The sequence below is a fragment of the Pelodiscus sinensis genome, chromosome 29 (genome assembly GCF_049634645.1).
Source record: "Pelodiscus sinensis isolate JC-2024 chromosome 29, ASM4963464v1, whole genome shotgun sequence".
NCBI classification, from domain to species: Eukaryota; Metazoa; Chordata; order Testudines; family Trionychidae; genus Pelodiscus; species Pelodiscus sinensis.
In genome coordinates, this window is record NC_134739.1 from 4707897 (window position 1) to 4735540 (window position 27644).

Sequence of the window (27644 nt, forward strand, 5' to 3'; positions counted from 1 at the left end):
GAGGGCTGTGAGAGCAAAGGGTTGTATTTGATGCAGCGGAAAAGGACGTATGAGCCCCTTACCCAGATGACTGGATGGAAGAGCACAGAGAGGGCGTGCCAAGGGGAAGAAGCAGAAGAGAGAGAGGCTAGTAGGGCTGACAAAAGGGAGTTCTCTGGGAGAAGACACCTCTTCTCCCCACTTTCACAGTGTGGGGAGTAAAAGTGAAGGGGGCCTTGAAAGTCCAGGGACTTCACTAATATGTAGAAAGTGGTGGAGTGAAACACTGCACACGGGTGCCCCATCTCAGCTTCACAGGGGCTGTCGTGACAAGCCTGGGAGAAGTTGTTTGAATGAACGAAGCCTCACAAAGATGCCAAAATATTTGCCTGGGAAGCTCCTTAAAAAGGTCATGAAAGGAGCATCTGTTCCACTGGGGCTTTGCTAAAGCAGGTCAAACAGCACGGGTCTGGTCAGCCCTGGCTTTCGTCCGTCAGTAGCTGAGCTCACCTGGCGAGGAAATGAACCAGGACTCACCAGCTGGGGGCTTTCGCAGGGTATGTGAGATGCCAGCCTGGTGCCTCAGTCACACGGCGTTTCTGAGCCTTGCTCGGACGACCCGGCCTTGGAAACAGGAGACGTGAAGGAGCAGGACACGCTGGGGCTTAGCTGTGCCCTAAGGATGTAAAAGGGTAACCGGTTAATCAGGAAGCATTGCCGGCTTCCTCGCATGCCTACCAGTTAACCTCTTAACCAGCAGGGCAAAGGGGCAGTCCCCTACCCTCTGCGGCCCAGCTGGCTGGGGCTATCCGCTCACGAAAGGCTGGATTGGAGGAGCACCCTGCCCGGTGGGCCGGCCAGACTCCAGCCCGTTAGCCAGTTAAACTGCATGTTTTGTTAGTCTGTAAAGTGCTACCAGACCAGCTTTTGTTTTTTAAGTTTATCACAATTAAGTCATTTAACCAGTTCGCTTTCTTCCTGCTTCACTCCGGGGCAGGTGGGACTTGTGATGCATTGGCAGGAGGGGGGACACCATGTGGAAGGTCCCTGTGGCTGCTCCCCCCTTCCTGCCAATCAGTAATAATACCCAGGACTTTTAATCACCGGTATCAACTGGCCTCCCCTCTGGTTCTCTGGGTAATTGGGCCTGGCTCCTCATTTCCCAGCCCTTTAGGTAGCCAGACCATTTTTAATCTGTGTCAATTTTGCTTGGACCTGTCTGCAGCTCTCCCCATGACCTCATTAATGGAGCAGCAGTCAGGCAATGGATTGATTGCCTCCAGGAGCCACCGAATCTGTCTTATGTTTCTTGGTCTCTTCCCTCCCCTTTTGCCTCCCCCTCTTTCCTTCCTTTGTTTCCTTCCACGGCTTTCTCCACCCCTCTGACCCTAACCCTCCCCCTCCGTCGCTGCATCTCACGCCTCCCCTGGCACAAGGGCCAGATCTGACACTGAAGTTGGCCCCAAATGTCTTGTTCATAAAGCACTTGGGAGTGATAAATGAAGCTGCCCTGTCCCTGCAGCCGTGCGTCCTGGGTGTTGAATGGGGGTCCTGGCTAAAAATTGGGGTGTTTATGTCACTGAAGACTTAGAGCCGGATTGACATTTTGGTGGGGTTTTATGAAAAACAGAACCCGGCCCCCTCCCCACATTTCATCACATTGAGACGATTCCATGAATTTCCCAAGAAATGAAGGGAAACGTGTTTTTAAGCAGACGTGTTACCGTCCTTGTGCAACGCACGATTGTGGCAACTCGGGCTCCAGGTCAATTGGCCCCGTTTACGGTCAGAAAAGTCATTTTCGTATCGACGCCCACTGGGATCTGAGAGTCAAGCGGGGTCTTTTCCTTCACTTGCAGCATCCCCAGGATAAAGGGTTGGCAGGGCACGTGCTGGGTATTATGGTGAATGTTTTGCTGGCTAAGTTCCAGGCTAAAACACTTGACCAAGCCCGTAGGCTCCAGTGAGTTTGCACAAGAGGGGCTGGCGGGAACCTAGTTCTGTTGCCGATGCCCTGGCAGGAATAGACTTTAGCTCTCCCCGAGCCCTGTTGTCTCTCCAGGTAGTGACAGGCTAATGATTCCTCCAGTGCAAAGGGAATCGCTACCCGACACCATCACCAGAGGGCAGGCTGCCCAGCCCAGAACCCAGAAGCCACCAGCCAGCACATGACAGAGCAGCTCGGAGGATGCTCTTCTGTTGCACCAGAAACTAAACCAACCCTGGCAGCCCCAGGATGAGGAGAGGCTCCAGGGTGCACAGCGTTTCCACCCCCCCCCCCCCCCCCCCGGAGCGCTGCCCTCACTGCCGCTCGGCTAGACCCAATCACTGCGCTCCTGCTGCTTGTTACGCTTTTGAGCGTGTCAGTCGCTGGGTGGGGTGGGGTGGGGTGAGTGGCCTCGCTCTCTGAAGCGCTGCTCTCTCTTAGGGTCTGCTCTGGTGTGTCTGGATTTGTGCCTGCCTTGTGCCAGGGTAATCGCCCACACCCCGTGCAGAGCAGAGGGCAAGTCGGATGGCTGGGCAGCAGCACCTGCCGTAGCGAGGCCCATTCCATCGCAGGCAGCCGTAAGGACACTGCGGGATGTGAACTGCGGCTCTGCCGGTCCCCCACGCGGCCTCTAGCGCTTGAGCACCATGGCTGGAGGCAGGGATGTGAGTGACTAGTCGACTAGTGACTCGCTTTGCTTTTGAAATGTACAAGAGCTCTTCCGAGGCCCTTGTACATTTCAAAAGCAGGGAGTGCAGGGCCAGCGGGGGCCGGCTCCAGTCCCGTGCTCCCCGCCATCACCATGCTTCCGCTTTTGAAATGTAGCAAGATCCAGCAGCTCTTGCTACATTTGAAAGAGCCGGCAGGGCGCTTGCTACATTGCACAGGTGGACGCACCCGATGCAAATGACATTGACTATTCAATTAGTTGATTCATCTCAATGTAACCTCCTTAGCTGGAGGGGAGCGGCGCAGAAAGGGACCAGCCAGGGACTCCAGCCTTGTTCGGAGCAGAAGTAGCCAAAACAGAAACTTTGGCACCTTCATCACCTCTGCTCTGGCCCCTTCCCTTTTCTTTCTGTTTAGCTGATCCCCTCCAACGAACCCCCATTGCTGCCATCACTTTGCTAGTGTGTTTCTACCCCTTCCCCATCCTGGGCCTGGCTGGTCTATTTGAATTGTTAGCTCTTTGGGGCAGAGACCAGACCCTACCCTAAGCCTGTACAGCACGTTGCACAGCAGGGTCCCATTTCTGGTGGGTCCTTAGGCGTTACTGGACTAAACACAGTAAATAATATATGATGTGCAGACCAGCCTCTAGAGGAGAGCGTGAAGCGCTCAGCCAGTGGGTGTGAATTTCATCTAGCCTGCAGGAGGACAGTGGAGAGCACAAGTCCAGACTCTGGGAGGGAGAATGGCCTAGTGGTGGGAGCCGAGGTTAGTGACAGACTAACCAAAGTGCATGCGTATTGAGCCCGTCGGTTCTGAAAGCCTCGTGGCTAAGTGGCTTAGTGGCCGAGCCATCACGCTAGAGGCCTGGGTGCTACAGCTGTGGCCATAACCCTCCGTCCTGGCTGGTGGGACTGCCTGCTAGTCGATACAGAGGGACCAACTGTGCTGACGAGTTCCTGTCTCCCGTCTCTTTCAGATCAACTTCATCTTTTTGTTCAACATCGTCAGAATCCTCATGACCAAGCTCCGCGCCTCGACCACCTCGGAGACCATCCAGTACAGGTGAGCGGCAGGCCAGCCGGCCGGGGCAGCGCTGCAGAGGGCAAGCACCCCCTGTCTGAGGGGGGCCCCGATTCACCTCTCGCACGGGCAGGGGAAGGCTGTGCCGCCCCAAACAGCCCGGCATGGGTGGGGCCCACCCACGCTCCTCCCGGAGCCCCCTCCTGCTTGCTCTCCCCCTTGGCCCCAGCCTAGGCAGCGTGCCGCTGGGGTAGAGCACTGGGACTTGGGGAGGCTGGGCCCCTCGGCACTGGAGGGCCCCTGGCCACTGGGGCTGCACTGTCTGGTGCTCGGGGGTAGTGTCAGGATTTGGGGACCTCGGGGTGTCCCAGTGCTTGTGGGCTTGGAGGTCACTGTGGTTGGGGGGTGTCATCCTCCTGCCTACCCTCCCTACTCTCTGGGGCCAGGGGTTCCCCCTCACTCTCCCTCCCTGCTGCTCTGCATGCCCCCCCGCCCGCACTCCCTCCCCCACAGGCACCTATGCCACCCACCCTGCACTCAGGGCTGGAGGCAAAGCTGGGCTGCTGGCATTCAGGGCTGGGGTGGAGGGGTGCTCTGGGTTCCAGCAGGAAAAGGGGGTGGGGGGGGCAGGGCCAGCCATCAGCTCCCCTGCTTCCTAGCACAAAAACAGAGCAGAGGAATCCCAGGGCATGGGCCTTGGCTCCCCGGTCTCCCCGCAGCACTGGGGCCAGGGGCACCGGCTCTCCTGTTTGCAGGAGCTATCTCTGCCCGACTGCAGACGGCTGTGTCTGTGCTTCTCGCCTGGGAGGGAGCTGGCAGACCCTCAGCCCGCCAGCCCCAGACGCTTTCCCCAAAGACATCTCTGACAGTCTGCTTCCCCCAGGGGCCTGAGGCCCCCCGTGCCTCCCAGGGAGCTCTGGGGAGGAGCACCCGCCAGCAGCGTCCAGCCAGCCCCACCGCCTTCACAGGGAGAACCCAGCACTGGGCTCCATGGTGCTCCCTCAGGCTGTGTGCGCTCCTGTCTGTGAGGGCGCTCAGGTTTGGCCCTGCTGCTCCTGGCCAAACATTCCCCCTTCCTCTCACGTGGTCTGCCACGCTCCACCCCAGAGGTGGCTGCATTTCAGCAGCGCCGTCTCTCAAACCGGCCGGAGTCCTCATTAGTGAACGAGCACCTCCAGTTCCTGCAGGGGCATTGGGTTCCCCGTCACCCTGGAGGGGACTTGGACGCCAGGCCCTGCCAGCCAAGGGAGAGGGGTCATGGATAGGGGTCCACGTCTGTCGTGGAAGTCACAGATGCCCTGTCTTCCTGAGACCTCCGTGACTTCTGCAGTGGCCCAGGTGATGGACCCCGAAGCTGGCCAAGCATCTGCAACTGGCCCCACTCCCTCCAGCGAGCAATTGGTAGCTGAGTCACCGCCTATGCAACCCCCACCCGCCCCCAGTGCAAGCTAACCTAGCGCCCAAAGCCGGCCTTGCCAGTCCTGGCACAGAGGTGAGAATTAAATCACCGCTTGGGATGAAGCAAAGGGCTGAGGAGGAGGGATTACTCAATGCAGCTCCAACACCTGCCTGCCAGAGCTTTTGTCCAGGCATGGCAAAGGCAATTTAACCCTTCTTCTGCTGGGCAGCACTTCCCCAAAAGAGACCATCATCAAGTCAGAGAGTTCCAGGGTCCGGATGCTGATCCAGATTCTCAGTAAATGTAAGGGAACTTATTCCCGTAGCACTGCCTCTCTCACAAGAGCTCAGTATTATTCAGTGAACCTTCCCCTGGGGGGGTTGGACTCAATGACCTCCTGAAGTCTCTTCCAACCCCAGGATTCTAGGATCCTGTGAGGAACCCGCTTTAGGGACACCCAGAGTACAAGGTTGCATCCCTGCCCATCTTAGCTAATAGCCATTGATGGACCTTCCCTCCACAAACTCACCTAGTTCTTTTTTTAACCCTGGTAAAGTTTTGGCCTTCACAACACCCTCTGGCAAGGAGTTCCACAGGTTGTCTGTGTGTTATGTGAAGAAGTATTTCCTTATGTTTGTTTTAAACCTGCTGCTTATTATTTTCATCAGAGTTACACCGATTTCTTGTGCTAGGGAAGGAAAGTTTATTTTTTCACTTTCTCCACACCAGTCATGGTTTTATAGACCTCTATCATGTCCCTTCTTAGTGATGTCTTTTCCAAGCTGAACCACCCCATCCATTTAATCTCTCCCCATATGGAAGCTGTAAATTCAAAATGATCTGGACAAACTGGAGAAATGGTCTGAGGAAAATTGGATGAAGTTCAATAAGGACAAATGCAAAGCATACATATACATAGAAGTAACAATCGGTTGCACACATACAAAATAGGAATTGACTGTCTAGGAAGGCGTACTGAGGGAAGGCACATAGGGCTCATAGTGGACCAGAAGCTAAATAAGAGTCCACTGTGTGACACTGTTGCAAAAGAAGCAAACTTCATTCTGGGATGCGTTAACAGGAGAGTTGTGAGCAAGACATGAGAAGTCATTCTTCTGCTCTGCTCTGCACTGATTAGGTCTCAACTGGAGTATTGTGTCCAGGTCTAGGCACCACATTTCAGGAAAGATGTGGAGAAATTGGAGAGCAACAAAAATGGGGAAGGCTGAAAAAATTGGGTTTGATTAGTTTGGAGAAGACTGAGAGGGGACATGACAGCAGCTTTCAAGTACCTAAAAGGCATTTACAAGGAGGAGGGAGAAAAATTGTTCTCCTTGGCCTCTCAGGATAGGACACGAAGCGATGGGCTTAAATTGCAACAAGGGAGGTTTAGGTTGGACATTAGGAAAAGCTTCCTCACTGTCAGGGTGGTTAAACACTGGAATAAATTGTCTTGTGGGGTTGTGGAATCTCCATCACTGGAGATATTTAAGAGCAGGTTGGACAGACACCTGTCAGGGATGATCTAGATGGCGCTTTGTCCTGCTGTGAGGGCAGGGGACTGGACTTGATGCCCTCTCGAGGTCCCTTCCAGTCCTAGTGTTCCATGACTCTAGGTCCAAGTCCAGGTACACTATGTTGATTGCAACACCCATGTCCACATAGTTGCCGAGTTCTCCACACGCACCCTCCTCCCCCGAATTGCAATAGATTGGTGACGCATGGCATTTCCTTTTGCTAAAGCTGTGTTGACTCTTCCCCAGGATACTGTGTTTATCTGGGTGTCCAGGAATTCTGTTCTTTACTCTAGTTTCAACTGCGGTGCCTGGAACAGAAGCGAAGCCTATCAGGATCGCCTCTGGAGCCTTTTTAGTAACTCAGCTTTCAATTAGCCATCCTCCAGCCATCTGGAGCCAAAGCTGACTTAGGTGATAGGTTACACACCTGGTAACAGTTCTCCAATTTTATACTGGACCTCCTTCAGTGCTCTGGGGTGAGCCCCATGAGGTCTTGGGGATTGATCACTATTTAATTAGCCCATTTGCTCCAAAACCTCCTCCACTGACCTCAATCTGGGACAGTTCCTCCAGTTTGTCACCTGAAAATAATGGCTCAGGTCTGTGGGAATCTCCCTGGCACCCTCTGCAGTGGAGAATTCATTTGCTTCTTGCAACCTATTTTCTTCCTTGAATTCTCCTGCCGCACCTCTCTCGTGCAGTGACCCCCCTGGCTGTTTGCCAGGCTGCCTGCTTCTGAGGGACCTTTTTTTGTGATAATTTTTGGGTCTTTTGCTAGTTGCTCTTCAAATTCTTTTTCGCCTGATTATCCTTGGTCTGCCTAGTTATAATTTTGCTCTTGATGTTTCAGTGTTTATGCGCTTTTCTGTTTTCCTCTGTAGGATCTGACTTCCAGTTTTTAAAGGATGTTTTTGCCTCTAGTCACCTCTTTTACTCTCTTCTTGGTCCTTTTTTAAATTTGGGATATACATTTAATGTAAGCCACTGTTACAAGGGTTTCTAAAAGTTCCCATGCAATTTTCAGGCCTGTCTTTCTTGTGAATGTTTCTTTTAATTTCTTCCTCATTTTTAGGTAGTTCCCCTTTCAAAGTTAAGTGCTATTGTGGTGAGCATTTTTGGTATTTTCCTCCCCAAAAGGGTGTTAAATTGCATTACAGTTTGGCTGCTATTACCAGCAGTTCAGCTCTATTGAGTTCCTGGACCAGATCCTGTGCACCACTTAGGACTAAATCAAGAACTGCCTCCCTCTCCTTACGGGCTCAGGAACTAGATGCTCCAAGAAGCAATCTAGAAAGTCTGGTGTCTAGAAAGCTGATCTTTGCATCCCCTTCTGAGGTGACACAGTCACTGCAGGGCTAGCTGAAATCCTCCATTATTGCAGGGTTTTCTGTTTGTGTAGCTTCTCTAATCTTCCAGAGCTTTTCCCGGGCACTATCCTGGTCAGGTGGTCAACACAGGTTGCACCTCCCTGGTCCGGCACCCTCGGGACCGGAGTGGTCCCCCAAAAGGGATTTTTCCAGACCAGTGAAGGTCATTTCTGCCTCCCCACCCTGGGCTTCCACGGAAATTGCTGGACCAGAGAGTTCTGGTGTATAGAGCTGCAACCTGTAGTATATTCCTGCTGCTAGGCTCGTAACATGACATTTCTATCCAGAGAGATTCAGTGGCACAGTTTGATTTGTTTAAGATTTTTCCCCAATATTAGGCTCTGTGCTTTCTTTCACAAGCAGTCCCCTGCCCCGCCGCATGCCCTACTCTGCCGTGCCCAGATATTTCACACCTTGGTATCACCACATCCCACTGACTGTCATCATTCCACCAGCTTCTGCGCACCCTCCTGCCCAACCGCTGTGCCCTTGTCCGGTCAGAGGACTCGATCCCAGCCTCCCGGCTCAGCTCTGCCCAGGGGAGCGGCTGTGCTGGTGTGGCTGAGCCCTGTGTTCCTTTCTCAGAAAAGCCGTGAAGGCCACGCTGGTCCTGCTGCCGTTGCTGGGCATCACCTACATGCTGTTCTTCGTGAACCCAGGGGAAGACGAGATCTCCCGGGTCGTCTTCATCTACTTCAACTCCTTCCTGGAATCTTTCCAGGTATGTGCCTCAGGAGGGGGGGCAGCATCGCCCCCTCCTGGCCAGCCCTGCTTTATAGCCCACGTCCCCAGGAGTTATGTGCCTGAAGTTGCATCCTGGGGCAGTGGTGCAGATGGGGTGGCTGCGCCCCAGGCTGTACCCAGCCCTGGTGTGATCAGTGACCCCATCACTGCTGGGTCCTACATAAAACCCTGTGAAATGGCAAGATTGGGCCCAGGCTGGCCCCGTACCGCAACAAACCAGAGCCTGGCGTAAAACTCATGAGATTAAAGAAACGAATGGAAGCAGGGGCCTGTTTCTTTGCCTTCTGAGCCTCCAGGTCCCAGCTCCAGGTTCTCTCGGCAGCCACAAGGGCTAGAACCTTCCTGTTGTTTAATGACAGCCTCGATTCTCGCTCGTCCCTTGACTCCAGGCGTCGGGGCTGAAGGAAAGGGTGTGTTGCAAGAAAGGACGTGTCTGATCAATGCAACCAAGCCTGGCCTTGGGGCAAGGCACCTTCAGGGCCCCGTGCTGTCCAGCGCCCGCCCGCCTGGCTGGGAGCCCGGCCATGTGGACCGTGCGACACGGTGCAGCCAACCACAACACGCCGCCTTAGGCCCTGCAAACTCTTTCGCCGAGCCCGAATACAACTCAGGTGACTGTCAGCCCCCGAGCAGCCCAGAGCGCCTGCTCCCTACAGCTCCTAGTAATGGTGTTTCTTTCTTCTAGGGCTTCTTTGTCTCTGTCTTCTACTGCTTCCTGAACAGCGAGGTGAGTTCCCTCTGTGCCTTGCCAATGAGACACCCCTGCGTGCTCAAGTGAGTGCCAGAGATGAGGCCAGGACTAGTCCTTCTGGGAGACCTGGTGTCTCCTGAGACGTGGGGCAATAAGGAAATGGGTGGGGTGGGTTTAACCTGGTAGGAAGTGATGTTCTGGGCCCAAGTCTGTGAGCAGGCTAGTAACAGCCCGGCACTGAAGTGTGTCTGGAAGGGCAGGGGTCAGCTCATCAAAGGGAACCGTTTCTCCCAGCAGTGCCAGGTCTTATAATCGGTGCTATTCACCAATATGCTGGCTCCCTGCCCGCTCAACACTGCAACCTGAACAGCTGAGACATGGTCACAGCTGTAGGCAGTAGCTAAGTTCCCTGTGTGTGCTGAACAGATTCTGGGATTGGCGCCCACTTTGGGACTTCCAAGGTACCAAACTGCATAAGCAGCAGACACACACACGCCTCCTAATGTCACTTCTGGACAGAGCAAGCCCCAAAAGGGCAAGCACCCATCATAGGAAAATCTCAGGTTTAAAAAGTTTTCATCAAAGTTTCCCATTAAAGCGTGTTCGGTGTGGGGATTATTTTACAATAAAAAACAAAACAAATCCGGAAACAGAAACACTTTCAGTGTCTTGAAAACTTTTCCAAGGGGCAAATAGCTGGGGGGTGTTGGATTAAAAGGGTCACATTTTGCAAATCAGAAGCCAAACAATTTCCTGGAAACAGAACGTTTTTCATCAAAGGCTTTTCCTGAAAAACAATTAGGTCTTAGGAACTTTCAGCCAGAACAAAACTTTCCATACAAATGTTCAATTTTGCCCCATTTTGCACTCAACTTTCTTTTCACTGAGAACATCCCAGCTGGCTCTGTGCCCGGGGCTGGAGAAAGGTCGCTGCTGGTTTGGGCTGGCGGAAGGCACGTGAGGCTGTGTTGACGCAGTACATGGCAAAACAGTGCCAACGTCACCACAGACCAATCTGTCCATGAGGTGGTGTCCCTGTCAACCCTTTGCTAAGATGAGCAGCGTGTGGCAGGGACACGCACCAAGGTCAGGTGCATCTGTCTGAGCTCAGGGATCATTTCACCAAACTTAGCCCCCTGTGACCCGAGAGAAGGAACATGTATAGTCAAACCAAAACCCCTCTCTGAGCTGATCTGATGTATCTCCATGTTCCTCTGCCTCCCTGCTATCGCCTTTGCTAGCAGTAAGGACGGCTGGCTGGGTACACGATAGAAACAGCAGAGCCCAGGGGACAAGGAACATAAAAAGCCTTTTCAGACGCCGAAGGAAAACACAGCCTCTCTTTGCAATATTTGTCCAGGGCATCCTCTCCGGGAGAGACAGCTCCCAAGGCAGCCGCTCTCTGATCCAACAGATTGGTGCTTGCTAAAGAATTCACCCCTGGGGCTGCTTTCTGGCCTGGGATCTTTGAGGGTGGGTTTTTATTCTTATTCTTTGCAAAATCTTTCTCTTTAAAACTGGTTCCCACCTTCTGTGAAGCAGCAAAACAGTCTGGTTAATAATCCGGGGACGAGGTTGGCTCTGCCTGCCCCATCACCACGGCGTGAGACTTTGTTTGATTGATGCTCTGGGCTTCTTCGCAGCTCATGGTTCAAGAGCAGGTGGTTTGTTGTGGTCAGTCAGCCCAAAGCTGAGCAAGGAGCAGTCAGGGGAGCAAAGAGAGCCAGACCTTCAAAGGTATTTAGGCTCCAGTTTCCAGTGGAAGTACTGGGCACTCACACAGAGAGCGCTCAGCCACTTACCAATTTATCCTCACAACACGCCAGTGGAGAATTACCATGGGCCCTGTTTACAGAGAGGGAAACCCACACAGAAGAAGTGACTTGGCCAAGGTCATGCAGTGAGTCCGTGGCGGAGCTGACTGGAGTCCTGACACCCACTTCCCTGCTCTCACACTAGCCAGCTCTTCCTCCCAGAGCCAGGCAAAGGACCCATGGCACGTCCCTTCCTTTAATCACATGACAGCATTCTCACCCCTACTGCCAGTCCCAGCAGGGAAGGAAAGTTAGCCAGAAAGGGGCTGAAAAGCTAAATGTGCTGGAATGTCTCCTAGGGAGCTTAAAACCCTCAATGGGGAGGGATGGGATGGACTAGGGATCCCAGAGGTTTTGCACTGCAGGCTAAGGTCAGCGGGGAGGGGTGGGATAGATGCATTGCTGCGAGTTAACCAGGGCAGCCGAGGAACTGCTAGCAGGACGTCCAAGAGAGCTTGTTGAGAAGCAGCTAGAAATCCTTCCTGACCACACCGGAGGGCGGCAAGCTGGGGGGAAGGAAAGCCAGTGCTGGTTTTTCCAGGTTGCCCAGGCAGGATTTTAATGCAGCGTGCTGGCGACCCTGCAGTCTGGCTTGTAAATACACTGAGGCCGGGCCATGACCCTTCTGTGTGCCCTGAGCGCATGGTAAATAACAACAGCATCCCTCTGTGGAGAGTAGCAGCTGTTGGGACCGTGCAGGTCTGCTTCCTGCTAGAGGAGAATTCGGTAGTGTGTAGGTTGGGCTGTTGCGGTAGTTTGTTTATTTTCTGCATATTTACCAGTCCTGGAACAGAGGTGGGCACAGAGCACACAGGCAATACCCTTGTCCTGCTCCCAGCCCTATCCCCAGCACTGGCTTTGGTTGCAGAGCTGAAGGCTGAGAGCAAACGGTCCAGCTACTTGCAACAGCTCCCCCAAGGACACTGCGCATGAAGACCAACAGCACAACATTTCTTCCAAGACTAAAAACTTGCTCACATGATCTCGCCGGTGCGCTAGTTCAAATCACAGCTGATTCGAACCAGGAAGTGCGCGCCAGGACGCGTTAGTTCGGACTAAAGCCCTTAGTCTGAACTAACGTTACTCCTCCTAGCGCGCCGGTGAGATCATGTTAATGAAGCGCGGGATATTTAAATCCCCGCTTCATTAACTACTTCGGTCGTCTCCATTTGCATCCCTAGCCCGAACTAGGGATGCAGTGTAGACGTACCCTTAAAGGGGCACCAGGATCTCCTGGGATATCATTTCTTATGGCTGGCAGCTTACCCTGGGAGCATCCAAGCAGACATGAGATAAAAAGGATCAGGACCCAAGGGTCTTTACATATTTCCAGCAGCCCCTTGGCCTATGAGAACACAACAGTCTTTTGATATAACCACATGGTAATTTATTAAACACCAGATAATGAACATAAAGTAGTGTATCCCTTAAGCAGTTTATCACAGACTTTAAAGAGACATCTTTCTCTCACCCAAGATTCATCTAAATGTTAATAATCCCTTTTGATCTTGGAATCAACCATTACAGAGATAGACAGGACATGGTAGAAGTAACCATCTAACTAGAATTAGACTCTGCTTTCTAAGGAGACAGGTTTGCATATCAAAGTTCTAGCACTGATTGGCCTTAATTGGCCTTTACATATTTTTCTCACATGCCTCTGTGGTTGGCTCTAGGTCATTTGGCCTGGGAGCCTTTAACCCTTTGTAGCCATGTGTCCTACTTGGCACAAGTTTTGTTGCAGCATGATCTGTATGGCCACGGTTTAATCAGATAACGTCACCACGTTCCCGAATGATATTTCCTTTTTTTGGAACACTGTCACGCTGTTGATTCTTATTTACCTTGTGATGCTACAGTGCCCAGGGCACAGGCAGACAGTGCCAAGGCACAGTGAGGTGAGACCTGCTTGACTGCTGAGGAGGCTTGGTGGGAAACAATTTCCCCCTGCACTAACTCAAGTCACGGGGCTGCAGCTCCGAGCCACGGGAATGGAGGGGTCAGTGCCAGCTACTCAGTAGCCCCAGCTGCTGGGGGGTTAAATATGGGGAAGGCTCAACACGAGCACTAAAAATCCATCTCCACAGTGCGGCTCCATCCGCCTCACGGCCTCTGTCAGCCGGTGGAATTCCCGCCCCACAGTCACTGACACGCCCGGCTGCAGCGACTCCAGGAAGCATTCTTGGGTCGTACGGGAGGGCAGATGGATTAGCCCAAGGAGCTCTTGTGGCCTTAGAATATGTGCCTCATAATTCACCCTCATAATTCACCGGCCATGCAAGGCCTGCTCCGGGCTGGAACTCTCACAGAGGACCTGCCGCTAGTGTGGACCAGACAAGTCATAAAGAAACTCTGAGCCCATCACTTACGTCCCGTCCGACACACGCGGCAGCATCAGACGTGGTTTATGAGCCGCTGGCCCTTTTTTTACAGCTGAAGTCCAGATTTATCTCCCGCTTGCTCTGTCATGGTCCTGGGCAGGATTCATTTCTCTTCCCTGTCAGACCTTTAAGGGCAGGATTGATGGAAGTCAGTGTCCAACAGTGGATTACAAGGGGGCTGGGAGCCGGGAGGCCTGGGGGCTGTGTCTGGCTCCGGGAAGGAGGCTGCCTTATCCCTTGGTTAGAGCAAAGGGTTGGGAGTGAGACCGGCTGCGCTCAAATCTCCCATTGCAATGACTTTTGCAAATGCCATCTGCCACCCTCCCCTCCCTCTCCCTACCCCGCAGTGAGATAAGAAGGGAGACTTTTTCCCAGCTCCATAGGCTCAGGGGGTCTGAACTCTCTTTTGCTCTCCAGCGTAAGGCAACCCCCAGAACTCCGGGGTGGCCTTGAGCAAATCACGTCGCTGTTCTGTGCCTCAGTTTCCCCATCTGCAAAAATGGGATAATGCCATCAACTGTCCCCTCCTCCTGGGGAATTTGAGGGCTTAGTTCATTGATGTCTGTAACAAGCTTTGAGCCCCCTAGCTCTTGCAATGGGAGAGGGAAATCTTGCCCAGCCTGGGGAGTAAACACTCTGTGCTCTGCAATGTGTTGGCAGGTCCGTTCCGCTGTACGGAAAAGATGGCACCGGTGGCAGGACAAGCACTCCATCCGCACCCGCGTGGCCAGAGCCATGTCCATCCCCACGTCGCCGACGCGCGTCAGCTTCCACAGCATCAAGCAGTCCACGGCGGTCTGAGACGGGACACCCTTGCGGAGGAGGGGAGCCACGTTTGCGGCAGATCCTCGGCTGCTTGCACAGCAGACTGAGCATGGCGTGGCGGCTGTGTACTTCCTGGATGGGCTCTCTGCCCCAGGAGCCCAGAGAAAGGCAGCTGAGCCCTGGCGGGGACTGGCGGACACCAAAGAAACCCCTCGCCAATGTCTGCCCGGGGAGACCAGCTCTCAGAGCAGCTGTTTTTACTCACTGAACCCTTGTGAAGCCAGCACCCCCCGTGCCCAGGACTGTGGGGCTGGGCAGTGTCTGGTGGCCTGGGAAAGGCCTACAGCAGCTGAGGGTGTCACATTCTCGGGGGTACGCTGGGGGGCCAAGCAATGCCCCAACTGAGGCCAGGTTTGCTGGAAATGCGGCTCCAACATCTGCCCAATCCTGACCCAGCAGCAGGTCTGACGGGAGCGCTTGCCAGGCCAGTGAGAGTCCGGCTAGTGCCGGTCACATGGACGGAGGCGACCAGCGTGTGTCCTGGCCTCTCTCCACATTCCCATGCATGTCCCGGCTCCTCTGGGATATCAGTTCCTCTCTCTGGCTCAGGCCGGCGTGGCACGAAAGGCCCGTGTGCGGCACTGGCATGACCCAGGCAGCAGCCACGGCCACACATGGTGGGCAGCTCCCCGTACTGCTGGGCAAGCCTGGTGCAAGCTGCTTCCAGGATCCCACTGCCAGCACTGCTGCCCTACAAGCTGCAGCGAGGGGACTGCCTGATCTGTGTTCAGCCAGAATACAGACCCGAGCCTCGGGTCATGACCGGCGTTTGCCTGGCACCGTGTCTGTGCTTTGTCTCCATTTTATCACAGCCCTGAGACTGTTGGTTCCCCACGCCCACCCTGCCCCAGCCCACCCGGTGGGACCCCTGGCAAGGCCTCAGGGCAGCCCCTGCAATGCAGCCTGCCGCAGCGCTGGGGTTTCCAACCTGCCCCCCAAGCCCAGTGTGTGATGCCTGGCAAAGGCCCGTGGCAGCCACGCCCACATGGGGACTTCGCTCCAGGGCTTCCAGGTATCTGCGTGGTTTGAGCATTTGTCAGAGGAGTCAGAGCCTGGGTCTTCACTGGAGGGTTTGCCCCTGTTCCTGGCACTCACTCCCCTGGCATCCCGGCTCGAGGGCGGGTGCGCGAGCTGTGGACAAGCTGTGCTAATGTCCTGCACCCCGCCAGGCCAGCCAACACCAGCGGAAAGCTCCCCCGGGGCTGACCAGGATGGAGGATCGCTGGAGCCTGGAGTCAAGTTCACTCTGCAGGAAAGATGAGCCCCAGGAAAGCATCGCAGACGGCCATGGCATCACTACAAGCCCCTGGAGCTGGAAAGAGCCACAGAGAGACACACACACACAGCCACAGCCCACAGGGAGACACCCCCCCCCCACCAGCGGAGGGAGGAGTCGCTGCCACTCACCAGCTGAGGCATGAGAGGGCTGGAGGGGTGAGATTGTTCCTCCCCGAGCAGAGACTTGTCAGGAGAGGGCCATGGGGAGGGCACGAAGAGGAGGAAGGCAGCTACCATTGAAACAGCAGGAGAAATTGAATTGGGATGTGCTGGCGTCTGCCCATGGCAGGACGGGGACTTGGAGGACACCTGGGTTCACACCCTTCTCCGTGGGACGAGAGGGTCAAAAGCACCACAGAATTCTTTAATTACTCCCAAATATATCCATGTGCACACACACACATACACACACACTCACACACACTCAAATAGATAAACACATTTCATTCACATGCACTTTCACACACAAACACAAAGCTCCTTGGTTTTATGCCTCATCCCACAATGCAGCCGTGATGTATTTTTTTTCTAACATAAGCAAAATTGGGTCCAACTCTGCTGCATTTTCTACAGGCTGTGATTCCCGCAGGAGAGCTGGCTAGGCAAGGAAGGGGACCTGGAGCTTAGCTGCCCCCCAGGGCTTTGGTCCAGAAGGGTCTATAGAGGTGGAGTACTACAGTGAGCACTGAGGAGACAGCAGTAAGCTGTGGGGTGGCATGTTCTGTAGTTTTACAATCCAGCTACTTCCACATGTTTATGCATATTCATCTGGTATGCAAATCAGGACTTTGCATCATTTGCATAAACCTGCCGGATTTCTGGACCTTCCACCTTGTCTGGCTACACTCTCCGGCGGGTAGAACCGGATGGCATACATTCCTGGCTGCCCTGAGCTCCTAGCTGGGAGCCTGGGAACAGCTCGTCTGTGGGCAGGGATTGCATGTGCCTTCACCTCTACAGAAAAATTGCAGCCTGTGAACTCCCGGTAGCAGTGACAGTAGAGCTAGGCAGGAAATCCTTCATGAAACATTTTTTTCTTCCAGTAATGTCCATTTGTGGAAACGTCAAGTTTTCTCAGGAACGGCTCAGTTATGACAAACTCCTCAGCTGTGGAAAAACACGTGTCTCGGTTCCAAAAAGGTCCCGTTTTGACAATTCCTAAATGGGTCTCCAAGTCCAAAGGACTTTCTGTTCAGAAATTAAAGGTAATTAGAGTAATGACTTTTTTTTAAAAAACATGGTTGAAATTGAAATAAATGTTTCAATTGGCCTGAGGGGGGAGAGGGAGGTCATGAAAATGTCCAAGGTTTCCACCTTTCATCCCAACTTGGGATGGGAAAAATATTCAGAATCTGAGAAATGGTCACAGGATGGAAAACCATTTCCTACCCAGCTCTGTGTGAGAGCCCACAGCCATCTCCTTGCATTGACCTTTCTAGAAGTCCTTGCTCAGCATTACTGAGTTCTACCAAGCGTGCCAGAGTCTCCTCAGATACATCCCCCACCTCCATGCACGGCCTTGGAGAGGCTGTCTCCAGACTGGGTGTCCGCACTTCAAAAAGGATAATCAACCATTGGTGAGGATTTAGAATCATAAGAATCATAGAACCATAGAGCTGGAAGAGACCTCCGAAGGTCATCAAGTCCAGCCCCTGCTCTAGGCAGGACCAATCCCAACTAAATCAACCCGGCCAGGGCTTTGTCAAGCCGAGACTTAAACACCTCTAGGGATGGAGACTCCACTACTTCCCTAGGGAACCCATCCCAGTGCTTCACCACCCTCCTAGTGAAATAGTTTTTCCTAATATCCAACCTGGACCTCTCCCACCACAACTTGAGCCCATTGCTCCTTGTTCTGCCATCTGTCACTACTGAGAACAGCCTCTCTCCATCCTCTTTGGAACCTCCCTTCAGGAAGGCCTCAGAAGATCCTTATAAGGTTGATTTGAGGTCTGCAAAACTTGCCTGCCAGTGAGGTCTAATGGAACTCCACTGGCTTAGTTTATCCAAGATGGCTAAGAGGCAATTTCTTTATGATGTGTAAGCAAGGTATATTTTCCAGGGTTTATTGATTGCCTTGGGAGTGAAGGTATTTGCAGCAGGGTTTGAGTTCTGTGTGGATGTCCAAACGCTGGGTTATTTTCATGGCTTTCCCTTTGGAGATGCACCTCGCACTGTTTCAAGCTACACTATGTTCAAGCGCATTAGGGAAACTAGTGCCTGCCAGCAGCATTGGCATGGACCAGTTAGAAATCCACACTGGGACTCCATGTAGGCAAGCTCAGTTACCAGCCACTGAGCAGGGACGTGGCCTCAGTAAACAGCCAGGCCTAGGAAATGGTTGAAATCCATATGAACTGAGAAAGCACGTCAGTGTGGGCTGGAAAAACACTGGCTTGTTTGAGGGTTCTGCTTCCAGGGTGTTTTATCAGTGTTTCTTATCAGTTCATACCTGGATTCAGAAACCTAATCCCTCGGTGTCTACGTCAAGAGACTATATCAGCCTTACAGAGCTCTCTTAGGGTATGTCTAGACTACAGGCTTTTGTCGACAGAAGTTTTGTCGACAGATAAAGACAAAGACAAAAAGCGTCTAGACTACATTCAATTCTGTCGACAAAGCAAGCTGCTTTGTCGACAAAACCCTGTAGTCTAGACACAACCCTAGATGCAATAACACCTTCTGTCGACAGAACTCTGTCGACAAAAGTCGTTATGCCTCGTAAAATGAGGTTTACCAGCGTCGACAAAACTGTTGAGTTCTGTCAACATTATATCGGTAGTGTAGACGCAGGTATAGTTTTGTCGACAAAAGTCCACTTTTGTCGACAAAACCCTGTAGTCTAGACACACCCTTAGGGTATGTCTACATTTGCATCCCTAGTTCGTACTAGGGTGCAAATGTAGGCATTCGAAATAGTCAATGAAGTGGGGATCTCGCTGGTGCGTTACTCTTAACTCCTCATTTTTTGAGGAGTAACGTTAGTTCGAACCAAGGGCTTTGGTTTGAACTAATGCATCCCAGCGCACACTTTCTGCTAATGAAGTGCGGGATATTTAAATCCCCACTTCATTGACTATTTTGGATGCCTACATTTGCATCCCTAGTGTGAACTAGGGTGCAAGTATAGACATACCCTTAGGTAGCTGGCAGGGAAAGAACATAATCCAACAGCTGGAATCCACAGGCAGGACAGTTACAATCCTAGGGCTGGAAGAGCCCTCAGGAGCTGTCAAGTCCAGCCCCCTGCTCAAAGCAGTTCAAAAGGGAAATAAACCCAGTGGAGTAAACCTTTGGAACAGATCAGCAAGGGGTGTGGCAAATACATCATCACCAGTAACATTTCCAGCTGTAGCATTGCTGGAATCACAGCTCAGACTGGCTGACCACTGTAGTCCTTCTAGCCTTAAAAGTGATAACTCTGCAAAGCCCTGCCAGTCAGAGGACAGCCCAAGGGCAGTAGCCCAAAGCTAGTCAGACAGTATATCTAATTCTAGGAAGGCAGGGGACAGAGTGACTCTGTGCCAGGCCTGGGTCTTCTGGGGCCCTGCCAGATTTCCCTGGTGCTTGTTTGAACAGTCCCAAGCTCCATACACACATCACATTGGTGTCTGACAGTTCCACATGGCTGATTAGCCAACAGTTCTCCCAGCAGACGATTTCCTGGATGGATGGGGTACAGGAAGGATCATCTGTCTGGCAAAGAGTCTACAGCAAGGTGAGGTCTCCGAGTCCCCTTTCACCTCAATCCTCCCCAAACATGGGCTAATTATCTCTCAGTGGCAGGTGGGTCCTATGCAGAAAAAGCTAACACAATGCTGAGAGGCTGAGAGTCATTAGGAAAGGGATAGATAATAAGACAGAAAATTCATATTGTCTATATAAATCCTGGGTACACCCACATGTCAAATACTGTGTGCAGACCTGGTCACCCCATCTCTAAAAGTTATATTGGCATTGGAAAAGGTTCAGAAAAGGGCAACAATATTGATTAGGGATATGGAACAGCTTGTCTATGAGGAGAGATTAATAAGCTTGGAAAAGAGATGACTAAGGTTGGGAGACATGATACAAATCTATAAATATATACATCTATAAAATCATGACTGGTGTGGAGAAACTAAACAAGGAAGTGTTAGTTACACCTCACGACACAAAAACTAAGGGTCACCAAATGAAATGAATGGGCATCAGGTTTAAAACAAACAAAAGGAAGTATTTCTTTACACAACACACAGTCCACCTGTGGAACTCCTTGCCAGAGGATGTTGTGAAGACCAGAAGAATAACAGAGTTCAAAAAAGAACCAGATACATTCATGGAGGGTAGATGCATCAATGGCCAGGGCTTTGTCAAGCCGGGACTTAAAAATCTCTAGGGATGGAGATTCCTCCACCTCCCTAGGTAACCCATCCCAGTGCTTCCCCACCCTTCTAGTGAAATCGTTTTTCCTCATATCCAACCTAGACCTCCCCCACTGCAACTTGAGCCCATTGCTCCTTGTTCTATCATCTGTCACCACTGAGAACAGCCTCGCTCCATCCTCTTTGATAACAGCTGGAGGCTGCTATCAAATCCCCCCTCACTCTTCTGTATATTTATTAAGCCCAAATCTCACAGCCTCTCCTTGTAAATAATGTGTCCCAACCCCCTAATCGTTTGTGTTGTCCTTTGCTGGACTCTCACCAATGCATCCTTTCTGTAGTGGGGGGCCCAGAATTGGACACAATACTCCAGAATCGAATAAAAGGGAAATAATCACGTCCCTTGATCTGCTGGCAATATTCCAATGTACCCTCAAATTATGTTAGCCTTCTTGGCTACAAGGGCACACTGCTGATTCAGATCCAGCTTCTCATCCACTGGAATTTTCTGTTGAACTGGTGCTTAGCCAGTTGGTCCCCAGCCTGTAACAATGCTTGGGATCCTTCCATCCCAAGTGCAGGACTCTACACTTCTTGTTGAACCTCCTCAAGATTTCATTTGGCCCAATCTTCCAATTTGTCTAGTTCACTCTGGCCCCTATCCCTGCCCTCCAACATATCTACCTCCCCCTCTAGCTTATTGTCTTCTGTGAACTTGCTGAGGGTGCAATCCATCCCCTCATGCAGGTCATTAATAAAGATGTTGAACCAAACCAGTCCTGTGGATACCTGCCGCAAATTTGACACAAAGCTGTTGATCACTATTCCTAGGTGCAGCAGCATTGCAGAGAGCTGGGCAGGACCTGGACTTCCCATTTCAAAAGGAATTTTACAATTTCTAAATTTGTTCCATTCCGAACCCGGAACAAAAACAAAATCTAATTTTCTTGGCAAAGGAAATCCTGGGGAAAACCACTTTGGGTCCGTGGAAATATTTCATGTTGATAAAAATCAAAATATTTCTTTGAATTTTAACCTTTGGAAGCTCTTTCACTTTTTAATATAAAAACATTTAAAAAATCATTTCAAACCGAACAATCACATGGTCTATGCCGAAAGACTTCGAGCTGGGTTGTTCTGGTAACACTGATCTGAATCACTTCCCTGGGGGAGGTTTTGCAAAACATACTGTTGTCAGACTGACACATTTGTCTCCGAATTTTGATATTGGCAAAAAACATTTAGACAAAAACGTGCCGCCCAGCACCAGGAACAAGGCAGCGGTTCGGTGCTTTGCTAGTGGCATGTCAGAGCCAGGAATGGGACTTCTTGTTTTCCGGCCAGGGGGGATTCACTGCTGCCATGTAGAACGCCCGATTCAAATGATGAACCCCTTTACATTTAATAGAGTCAAACAATGCTCATGTGCGCCAGGAAGTGCAGGGATCTGATACAGAAAGCAAACCCCAAAGAGAACAAAACAAATGCAAACCAGAAACCGTCATGGTATCCATCCTACTGCAGGGAAACTGAAGCCAGCTTGTGATACCAACCTCCTGTCAACCTTATGTCCTGCCCGCTTCCTGCCAGCACAGGGTCAGGCTCTGTGATTTCGCAGCCTCTTAGTCATATTTTTTGCCCTGCAGCCTAACATCTTGTCAAATAAACTAAACAAAAGTTGCCACCTACTGCCTTTAAAAAGTCCACCTTTGGGTCATACCCACCCACTAGAACCCACTCTACCATGGAAATCCATCAGCCCCGAGGGATCAATGCCTTCCCTCCTTGGCATCCCCTTGTCTGGGCCAATGCCCATGGACTTTCTTCCTCTCCCTCTAGCCTGCTCCCAGGTGGTCCATGGAGGAGCCTCACCAGGGCCAGTCATGCACATGTGGATTTGGAACCCTCCCCCCTACGAGCTACAAAATAAAACACGGCTGCTTCCTTGTGCTTCTCTGCGGGGCCTCACTTTGTCCGGCGAATGGAGCAGGATTTCCCAGCGCTACAACTAGCACACAGCTTGCATCCCGCCAGGAAGGCAGTCCCGTCATTGGCCCAGCATTGCCAGCTGCCGGATGCACCGTGTGCGGATTTCACGGCAGCCCTCTCTCAGCACAGGGCAGCATTTCAAACAGGGCGCTGCATGGTGGCACTGGACTCCCAATCAGCGTCCTGCGAGGTCGGTTTGATGTGGCCACTGTGGGGGATACAAGAGGAGCTTCAGCCTCAGACGGGAAATGGCCTTGGGGTGTTTTCATCATCACATGAGAGGAGAATGGAAGAAACCATCCCAGAGTCTGGATCCACGGGTGTTTTTAAAGGGATGCAAAGCAATTGGGGTTTTTTTCTGAACAATGACACCGAAAAGCAGCTGCGTGTGTGTGCGTGTGTGTGACTCTTTATTTCATCTCCTGTGATACGATTTACACAATTTGCTTTACAAATCTGTGTGTTGCCATGTGTACTCAACTCTGTTTGATTAAAACTGCTTTTAACAATTTCCTGGGGCCTTTGCGGGTGTGCTTGTCTCACAGAGAAGGCAGGGCTGGTTCCATCATGGATCATCACACCTGTTGGCTGGGACCCAAGAGTCCTGTCTTTTCTCCCCACATCTAGGACATCTCAGCAGGGTTTGCTTCCAAGGCACCAGAGTCAGGAAGGGGCTGAAGATTCAGATCCATGGTCTTCTTGGTTCCAGCCCCTGCTGGCCTTCAGAAAGCCCCAGAGGTTGACACCAAAGCACAAAATACAGAGCCAAGCCTGTTCCTGCTATTTATTTGTAGGTGCCAAATAAGCTAAAATGGGATGGTGATCTGACCTAACATTACTACTTGGAGGAAGTGTGGACTAGTGGACAGAGCTCAGACAAGCTGGGTTCTATTCCCAGCTCCGGCCCAGAACAAGATATTTTCCTGGCGGCAGAGTCTGGATAAGGAGATTGACATCAACTGCTGACAAGCCTTCTCTGGGTATTACTGTTCTTGGCTCTTTCATGTGTGAGGGGCCAAGCCCCTGCAACCTCTGTGCTGCTGTTCCCCACGTGTTACAGGGATCATGACATAGGAGGGCAGTTGGGGGCAGGATCAACGGTGTGGTGTGCAGAGAGGAAGTGCTCATTATTACTGTTGTATCTTTCGTTCACATATTATTACTCATCTCCAGCTGTCAGTTTCTACGCATAGGGGAGAGTGGCCCCTACTGAATCCACCCTCCACAGACCACTGCACTGAGCTCAGCACTGACTCAGAGGCCAGAGCGCCCCCTAGTGAGCCACCGACTCTGTTCCCCGCAGAACAGTACCCCTCTACTACCGCTTGAGGGCACTGTAGTCATTACCGACTCAGAGAGGAGAGCGCCTCCTTCTGCATGCCCTGCACACTCCCTGCAGAACAGTGCCCCCTAGTGAGTGTAATCTCATGGGGTGATTTGGTTCAGGACTAACTGGAGACTGAGCACTAGCTACAACGCCATTTCGGGCAGAAATCAGGTTGACCATTGGCCTCCCTTTCTCTCCCTCCTTTGGACAGTGAGCAAGTTCTCAGGCTGAGGCAGTCAGGCTGAAAAACCGCAGTATTTTCTGAACTTCTGCGCAAGATCACTGAGGCTGCTCTTCACTAGCCCGGCCAAGAGATAATAATGGGGGCAGTGTTGGTCTTTGGAGCAAGGCCAATTGAAACTGAATGTCAGGGCACCATTCTGTGTCCTGCTGAAATTCAAACACAAGCATCTTTTTCTGGTCAGGCACTCTCGTGCGGAATTAATTCACATATTGGGCCGCGCTGGAGGGCACCTAAGAATTATTGGTTCCTGCTGATCACATGATAATTATACTCAAGAGACACATGAGTGAGGTAACATTTTGCATTGGGCCAACTGCTATTGGTGAGAGAGACAAGCCTGCCCATTACAGAGCTCTTCTTCAGGTGCCTCAAAAGCTCATGTCTCTCCCCTGCAGAAGTTGGTCCAATACAAGACATCACCTCGCCCTCCTTGTCTGTCTAATATCCTGGGACCAACGCAGCTACAACAACCCTGCAAACAATCATAGCTGCAGTTATCAATGCCCAGATGAATGGCCTGTCACTTGCTGTCTTTGGAGAGCATCTAGCCGGTCGCAATGATCCAATGCTAAGTTGCTAGTAATGTCCTGCTATGTCTCAGGAATGAGAGATGCGCTGTGAGAACACAGGGCGCGCACACATCCTGGGTAGCTGAGACTCCCCCGTCCTATCACCCCGCTTATAAGTTTATCAGATTCCATCTTCAGAGATTTTAAAGCCCGATGGAACCATGTTGGGCATCTAGTCCGACTTCGTTGGGCCGTCTGACCCCACTGCTCTTTCTGCCAGGCTGTTCCAGAACCTCCCTCCGCTGCTTAGAAACCTTCTTCCCATCTCAAGCCTACATTTATTCATGGCCATTTGCTCTTGGGCCAGTCTTGTCCGTTAGCTTCACTCATGCGCTCACACACACGCACACGGACACACACATGAGCACGCACACACACACACACACAAACACACAGCATTCTCTCCAGGGCTCTCTGCACAAAGTAAGAAGGCTTAGAAGTATCGCTATGATGGGGTTTTGTACTGGGCCCGGGACGTGGTTTAGTGAAACCTGCAGCAAGGGGGGGGGGGGGGTCACATTCATGCAGAGACATGGGACAGGCCACCCTGGGCTTTTATATTCCCAAAGGAAGGAAAAAACTACAGGGGAAGAGAAAATGTCTGTATCCAGTCTGGGGTGTGTAGGCGGGTGGGTGACTAGCAAACCTCTCCCCACCCGGCAGAGAGGGATCTTCCCACACACAGCCTGCACTGATAGGCACCCGTTCAGATCCACGTGGACTAAGGAGCAATGCCTGTGTCACTCACACACGCATCCTTGCCATCTTCCTGCGCCTCCCCTTCCTGCCACAGGCTTCGGCCCAGCTGCTAGTGATACGTGGTATTAGCACGCTGGCCTAACAAGTGTGCACGCCCCATTCTGGCAGGCGGCTCGTGCAACTGGACACACTCACCAGGCCATGCACCGTACTGGGTGGAGGCACAAGGGACAAGCTTTCTCCCTGGGGCAAGTGACCCCTCCCTCCCACCCCCGCAATGGAAATGCCTGCAGGAATCGCTGTGAAACAGCCTCAGTTGGACGTCACAGAGGGTGCAATTCTGGCTGGCTTCCTTTATACCGAAAAGGGGAAGCTCCAAATGTGCCCAAATCCCACCGAAAGTCAATGGGATGCAGGTGCCTAAATCACTCGGGTGCTTTTGCAAATGTTCCTCTGAGCAGGTACTATCCCCTCCCACCAACATGCCTCAACCTTGCCACTCAGAGGGGTCAGCTGGTAGGCGAGTTGCCATGGCAACCCTATCCTCTCTGATGGATGCTGCCAAGGAAGGCCAGATTGTCACACCCCCAGATCCCCAGCGGCTCCCCATTGATCTCAGACACTCGGGAAGATTTGGCCACTCCATTTATTTAAAACAGTGGCCTAGCGGGAAAGGCTCGGCCCCCCCCATGGCCAGCCATAAGCCCCTCCTGTTACTGTAAGTGCTGGCTTGGGGGCGTTTTACAGAGGGACGGGGTTTAGGGATTTCCCAGCACTGTACAATGCCAGAGAATGACTTGGGAGTGTCCTGGGATCCGTCTTTGGCTGGCGGCTGAGGCCGATTAAAACCAACGGCCCCCGTGAGTTGCTTCAATGGGACGACAGCACAAAGCCCGGGAAGGGAGACACAGATGGCTGGCGGCATTCCATTTGGCTGCCGTGACTTGATTAACAAATGAGGCCCTCTCCAGAGACGGCCTCCCGCCCCACCAATCGTCTTGGTTCCGCCTCCTCCATCTGGGGTGACATTTATCCCCCTGCTCTCAGTCTCCTGAAGACCAAAATCTGGAGACGACGGCCCTGACCTTACAGCAGCCAGACGAGCAGGAGGGAAAGGGAAAGGAACGAATTCCAGAGCTTTTTGTCCATGGCTGGAATTTACCGTTTGCTGACGATGCCTCTCTACAACAGATCCGTGGCTGCAGATGACAGATGCAATTCCCAATCCTGGATAAACCCTGGGGAGCCAAAACTAGAGTGCAGGTCTTTGGTTCCAGACACCCGCCTCATAGCTAACGGGCACTCGTCTAACTGAGTCAAACGATACATCTCTTATTCCATTTGCCCAGCCACCAGATGGGGACAAAATAAACACCTCCTGCTTCATTATCATCACATAGGAGAAGATTTACCTGGTCCTTAACGCCAATCATTTTTGGGGAGGGGAGGTTTCCATTTAACTCATTGCTCTGGGGTGGGGCTGGTAATGAGGGGGTCAGTATGCAGGCAGCCTTGGGAAGAGAGGACTATCGCAGTGGTGTCCAGTAGCAGTGAGTTCCACAGGCTACATATGAAAACTTGTTTCTTTTTAAGAGTGTGGCTTCCTGGGTGCAGGGGGGAAGGACTTTGTCAAAGGGCTTTTTCAAACCCCCGTGATATGATGCCAACCAGTTCTGCTGGCTCCGCTCTCCCTTTGATGCTCTCTAGGCAAGCAGAGAAGTGTAGAAGACACACCAGGTAGATTCTACCATAGTCCATTCAGCTCCAGCATTTCTCAAACTGCATTGCGCTGGGACCCCCTGGTCCCTTCTGACATGAGTTACTGCCTGACCCCAGAGCCTGAGCCCTGCAGCCGCAGGTGGAGGTCTGGGGGCCATAGCCTGAGCTCCACCCAGATTTCAGCTTCAGCCTTGGGTCCCAATATGTCTAAGGCTGGCCTTAGTGAGCCCATTAAAATGAGGCCCTGACCCCGCTGGGCTCCCAACCTACAGTTTGCGAACCACGGAGCTAGCGGCTGGATTGTTCTCTATGGAGCAGGTTAGGGGTCACTGCGCTGCCATTCCCAGGAGAATGCCCTTTTGCACCCCTGCCGTCCTCTGCTTTTCTGCCCACTGCAGGGCCCAGGGAACTGGCACACCCTGGTCTCTGCTGGTGGCATGCAACAGTGTCGTCTCCCACAGACTGCAACCCTCTGGCCTGTCTGGTTGCAGGGAATTAAATCCTAAAATCCTAGGGCTAGAAGAGACCTCAGGAGCCTTCGAGTACAACACCCTGCGAAAGGCAGGACTAAGCCCTAAAGCATCCCAGCCAGGGCTTGGTCAAGCTGGGACTTAAAAACCTCTAGGGATGGAGATTCCACTCCTTCCCCTAGGGAACCCAGCCCAGTGCTTCACCCTCCCCCCCCCCCCAAGGAAAGAGTTTTTCCTAATCTCCAACCTAGACCTTCCCCGTCTGCAACTTGAGCCCATTGCTCCTCGCTCTGCCATCTGCCACCACTGAGAACAGCCTCTCTCCATCCTCTTTGGAACCCCCCTTCAGGAAGTTGAAGGCTGCTCTCAAATCCCCCCTCACTCTTCGCTTCTGCAGACTAAACAAGCCAAGATCCCTCAGCCTCTCCTCATAGGTCATGTGCTCCAGCCCCCTAATCGTTATGGTTGCCCTCCGCTGGCCCCTTTCCAATGCGTCCACGTCCTTTCTATAATGGGGGGCCCAGAACTGGACGCAACACTCCAGCTGTGGCCTCATCAGAATCGAATCGAGGGGAATAATCACTTCTCT

At 52.2% G+C, this 27644-nt stretch overlaps 1 protein-coding gene across 1 annotated transcript in view; it reads left to right on the plus strand.

Moving 5' to 3' along the window:
* The window catches only part of LOC102445239 (corticotropin-releasing factor receptor 1), a 108148-nt gene extending 85632 nt beyond the window's left edge, over positions 1 to 22516 (plus strand). Inside the window, exons 10-13 of the mRNA XM_075911382.1 lie at positions 3615 to 3700; positions 8527 to 8662; positions 9371 to 9412; positions 14232 to 22516. Of these exons, the coding sequence (XP_075767497.1) occupies positions 3615 to 3700; positions 8527 to 8662; positions 9371 to 9412; positions 14232 to 14372 (405 nt within the window). The 3' untranslated portion in view covers positions 14373 to 22516. The remainder of the gene's footprint in view (positions 1 to 3614; positions 3701 to 8526; positions 8663 to 9370; positions 9413 to 14231) is intronic.
* Positions 22517 to 27644: the final 5128 nt, after the last annotated feature.